The sequence below is a fragment of the Lactuca sativa genome, chromosome 9 (assembly GCF_002870075.4).
Source record: "Lactuca sativa cultivar Salinas chromosome 9, Lsat_Salinas_v11, whole genome shotgun sequence".
In the NCBI taxonomy this organism is placed as follows: domain Eukaryota; kingdom Viridiplantae; phylum Streptophyta; class Magnoliopsida; order Asterales; family Asteraceae; genus Lactuca; species Lactuca sativa.
In genome coordinates, this window is record NC_056631.2 from 162866548 (window position 1) to 162870762 (window position 4215).

Consider the following 4215-nt stretch of genomic DNA (forward strand, 5'->3'; position numbering starts at 1 on the left):
TATATATATATATATATATATATATATATATATATATATATATATATATATATATATATATATATATATATATATATATATATTAAAGTGAATATACCCTTAAGGGTATATAAACTTAGGTACCCAAACTCACCATAATATGTCATTTTGTTTGATATATTCATTATAGTGTTCTTAAAATTCAACCCTAACTTTATTACTTTCAAGATTTTCAAAATTTCACTGTTAACTTCCTCTTACATCACATCTTTATGCCGGACACCTACTAGGCTATATATATTATTGTTAAAAATAAAAATTATGTAAGAAGAAGATAAATGTAAAATTTATAAAAATATTGGACTTATATCAAGTTAGAAGTTGAATTAGAAGAACATTGGACAATTACAATGTATATATGTGATATAAAACGACGTATTATGGTGGGTTTGGGTACCTAAGCTTATATACCCTTAAGGGTATATTCACTTTCCCATATATATATATATATATATATATATATATATATATATATATATATATATATATATATATATATATATATATATATATATATATCAATCCGTGTCATTAGTATCATTAATTATCATAAGTTAAATTTTTTTAATGGTTGTTACTAATTAGGTGAAATTGAAGATCGGTTATGTAAGTTTCAAATGAATATGGTGTAATGATATGAGTTATCTTAAACATATTAACGATGGATGACTTTTTTTAGAAGATTTATAAAGATGCATATATCAATCCTTCCCCAAAAGCTTATCCAAGGAAATTTGAATATTTAAACTAGATTAATACTGTGAAAAGAGACATAGAAAGCCCTTTGGTGAATATATGGCCTACTGCACGAACGGAGCATGTCAACCATAGAGTTGTCCCAAAGCAATCTGTTCGCATGCTAAACAAGGTAAGTGCCCTAAGATATTCTCAATGTTTTATAACGATATTAAATTTACATTTTCAATCAATATGAGCATTTTTTTGCAATAACATCACTTAATTACAAAACTTTCCATCAACTAGCTACCGTTTGTTAATCAAGATAGGAAGTTCTCCGATAGAATGTTAGCATAATTTTGTGCAGTTTAAGATTATAACAAAGCAAGGTAGTACAGCACTTGGGTTTCTTACAAACAAGTAGTTTGACTTTATTCCTCTTACAGAATCATAGTCACCTTCGCCGTCCCTATCAAGCATATCAATAACTCGTCCAGCAATTACTCGACAAACTATGATGGCCATCTTCACATTCATCATCTTTGCACTTGTATTGGCATTGATTATATCTTGACAACTTGTGTTCAACCATATTCCAGTTGTCCACTCTGCAGTGTAAAAACCTGATTTAATTATGCTACAAATTCTGCAATCTGAGGCTCTACAGAGCTTGGAGCTTCCAAATTGCTTGCAATATGTGCTCTTTGCGCCGTAGAACAGTAACTTCTCGTTACCATCAACCATGTTTCTTGGTTGCTTGTCATAATGCTTGTGAGCTCTGTTCTTAACACCCTCTCTGAAACTTTCAAATGTTTCTAGAGTTTCCCTTGAATGATTCAACTTAAGGACTTGTTTTATGTTTATTATACATCTTGAGATGTCTGTTGTTGTTGTTGCCGCTCTGAAGATCATCTCAATGACATTTCTTGATGGGTCCCCGGTCTCTAGTACTGTTATGCCAGTCTCAACACTATTAGAATTTCGTCATCATCATTTGATCGAATTGTTAATTAACTTTTTAACTAAAAGTAGGGCGCAATAAGGTCATGTTTCAGTTTAACTTAATGGACTGAAAACGGTCAGTTCAATAAGCTATATATTGATATTTTTTTACATAATGCTGAAAAAACAACTTAATAGGTTTTCTATTAAGCACAATTGTTTTAGAAATTTGTCCTTCTTTCGTCAAATTCTCCAAATATTCCATCATATTCTGAAAATATTATTATACTTCATTAGATCATTTAAATGTATAACGCTAAATATGTGGGGAAAAAAAGGACAAACATTGTAGTCAATTTTCATTAATGCATTAAGACTTGATTGGGACCACTTCTTATGACATACTTTACTGCTACAGATGTAAGTATATATAGCTGGTAGCTTGATACGTACTTACATCATCATTTGAAGAATGGAGTCATGGAGATATGGAGTTTCCAGTAATGTAAAAGGAAATAACAACTATTCTAGATATAACGTATATCAAAAAAGGTTCTTCACATAATAGTATAATAAACATGCTTTGGACAAATCCTCATCCTATGTAGACAATATACACTTTTACACACAATAGCTAGAAACATACTCTAATATTTGTCATTTTAGGCGACACACTTTCTTAATGATACCTTAAAAACATTGCCCGAGATGAGTTTTGTGTATATATTAATTGTTGTATAGTATCTCAATTTGATGGTCAATACAGCTCTGATGGCTTAGCCTTAGGAAAAAATGAACGCAACATTTAATTAGTTCTGAAATGTTCCTATTTTGCATAAGTATATTACTAAGAATGGACCTAAAATATGTTACTACTGTGTGCACTTAACCCTAAAAACCAATTAAGTATGTCATAACAAGTGTTTCAAACAAAGTTGCGTACTTGCGTTGCACATTGACTGTGTTTAATTGTCTCTCTTAAGTATCTTTTGTCGATTTTAGCATGTTCATTGATCAATATGCAATGAAACAACAACTACTTACTCGCAGCATTAGTTCACTTTGAAAAGTAAAAAAATAACAAACCATAAAAGCAGTTTATGCGTTGGTGCTGCGTGAATTCTTCATCATCTTCTTGGTTTCTAGGTTTTGTGCTGGTTCTACTCATGTTGGCGGATGTGGTATCTGTCAGCTGCTTGCCTTCACAATGTCGTTTCCCTTTCAACAGACCACACAACACATGCATGGCTCTAGGAGACTGTAATTCAACATCAATACTTGCACAAGTACTCATGTCGAGTGGTGTGCTACCATGGCGAACAAGCTGGCTAGAAAAATGCATCTTAAAGGAGGGTAATTGGGTCAGGTGATGGTTTGATCGGGTTTGGGTGGAGGTGCATGAGTTTACGTGGCTTTTACAACAGACCAAAGGAGAATGATAGCAGGCTTTTTGGACGTATGTAGAGCATTGAATGATATTCAATGGGAAATCTGAGCTCATATATACTCGGCATAATTACCTCTTGGTTATTCCCTTAGAGAACTAGAAGGCGTACTTGACACGTGTCCCTCAAAAACGTTTGTCTTTTAAAGTCTTTGTTGTTTTGCTCCATAAGGAAATTTAAAAACATTTAATTCAATGTATAAATGGTACAAATTTATTCATAACGACATACATAGTTTTTAATTGATTCCTTTTTTTTTGTAAATTGCTCCTACTACTCGACATATGAGGCTATCACCTTATAGAACTAGAAGGCGTACGTGACACGTGTCCCTCAAAAATGTTTGTCTTTTAAAGTCTTTGTTGTTTTGCCCCATAAAGAAATTTAAAAACATTTAATTTAATGTATAAATAGTACAAATTTATTCATAACGACATACATAGTTTTTAATTGATTCCTTTGTTTTTCAAATTGCTCCTACTACTCGACATATTAGGCTGTCACCATTTACAGTCGGACAGAACTTCCCGCCCCCCACTTGGACCAAATTTCGTGCGTCCCCATATAGTAGGTGCATATGTTACAAAGGTCTTTTTTAGGAATCTTGTATCGTACGCTACATGAAATATGGGCAATTGTGTACAGCATCGACAAGGACAATAACGAACATTACAAATACAACAAAGCGACACTAAAGGCATTTAATTACACTAGTACATAAGATATTTGTTGGTTCGATTGGTTTTTTTTGTTGATGTGGTTGTACTATTAGACAATATTATAAAACCATAAAAAGAAATTAAATAACATTTTATTTTTTATATCTACTAATATTTCTATTCATTAATATTATGACACGTATTATCATTTTATATTTATTTAACTATCTTATTAAGAGTATATTAAGAATATATCAAATAAAATTAAACTGAATGGTGGAATGATGTCACGTGTCATAATATTACTAGGTAGAAATATTTGTAGGCATAAAAAATAGGAATTAATTTAATTTCTCTACCATAAATTACTAATATCGCATCAATAAGTTATTCAGAGAATGAGTGAAGATTATATTATGTCTCTTTATTCACCAATACACACAAGTATTTAT

The 4215-nt window shown here is 31.2% G+C and overlaps 1 protein-coding gene across 1 annotated transcript; it reads right to left on the bottom strand.

Annotated features, from left to right (window-relative positions):
• Nucleotides 1-922: 922 nt before the first annotated feature.
• On the bottom strand, nucleotides 923-3160 carry LOC111888194 (uncharacterized). The gene is made up of 2 exons (XM_023884336.2): nucleotides 2746-3160; nucleotides 923-1667 (listed from the first exon to the last, which is right to left on the bottom strand). The coding sequence occupies exons 1-2, from the start codon at nucleotides 3158-3160 to the stop codon at nucleotides 1066-1068; spliced, it is 1017 nt and encodes a 338-aa protein (XP_023740104.2). The 3' UTR covers nucleotides 923-1065.
• Between the last annotated feature and the right edge of the window lie 1055 nt (nucleotides 3161-4215).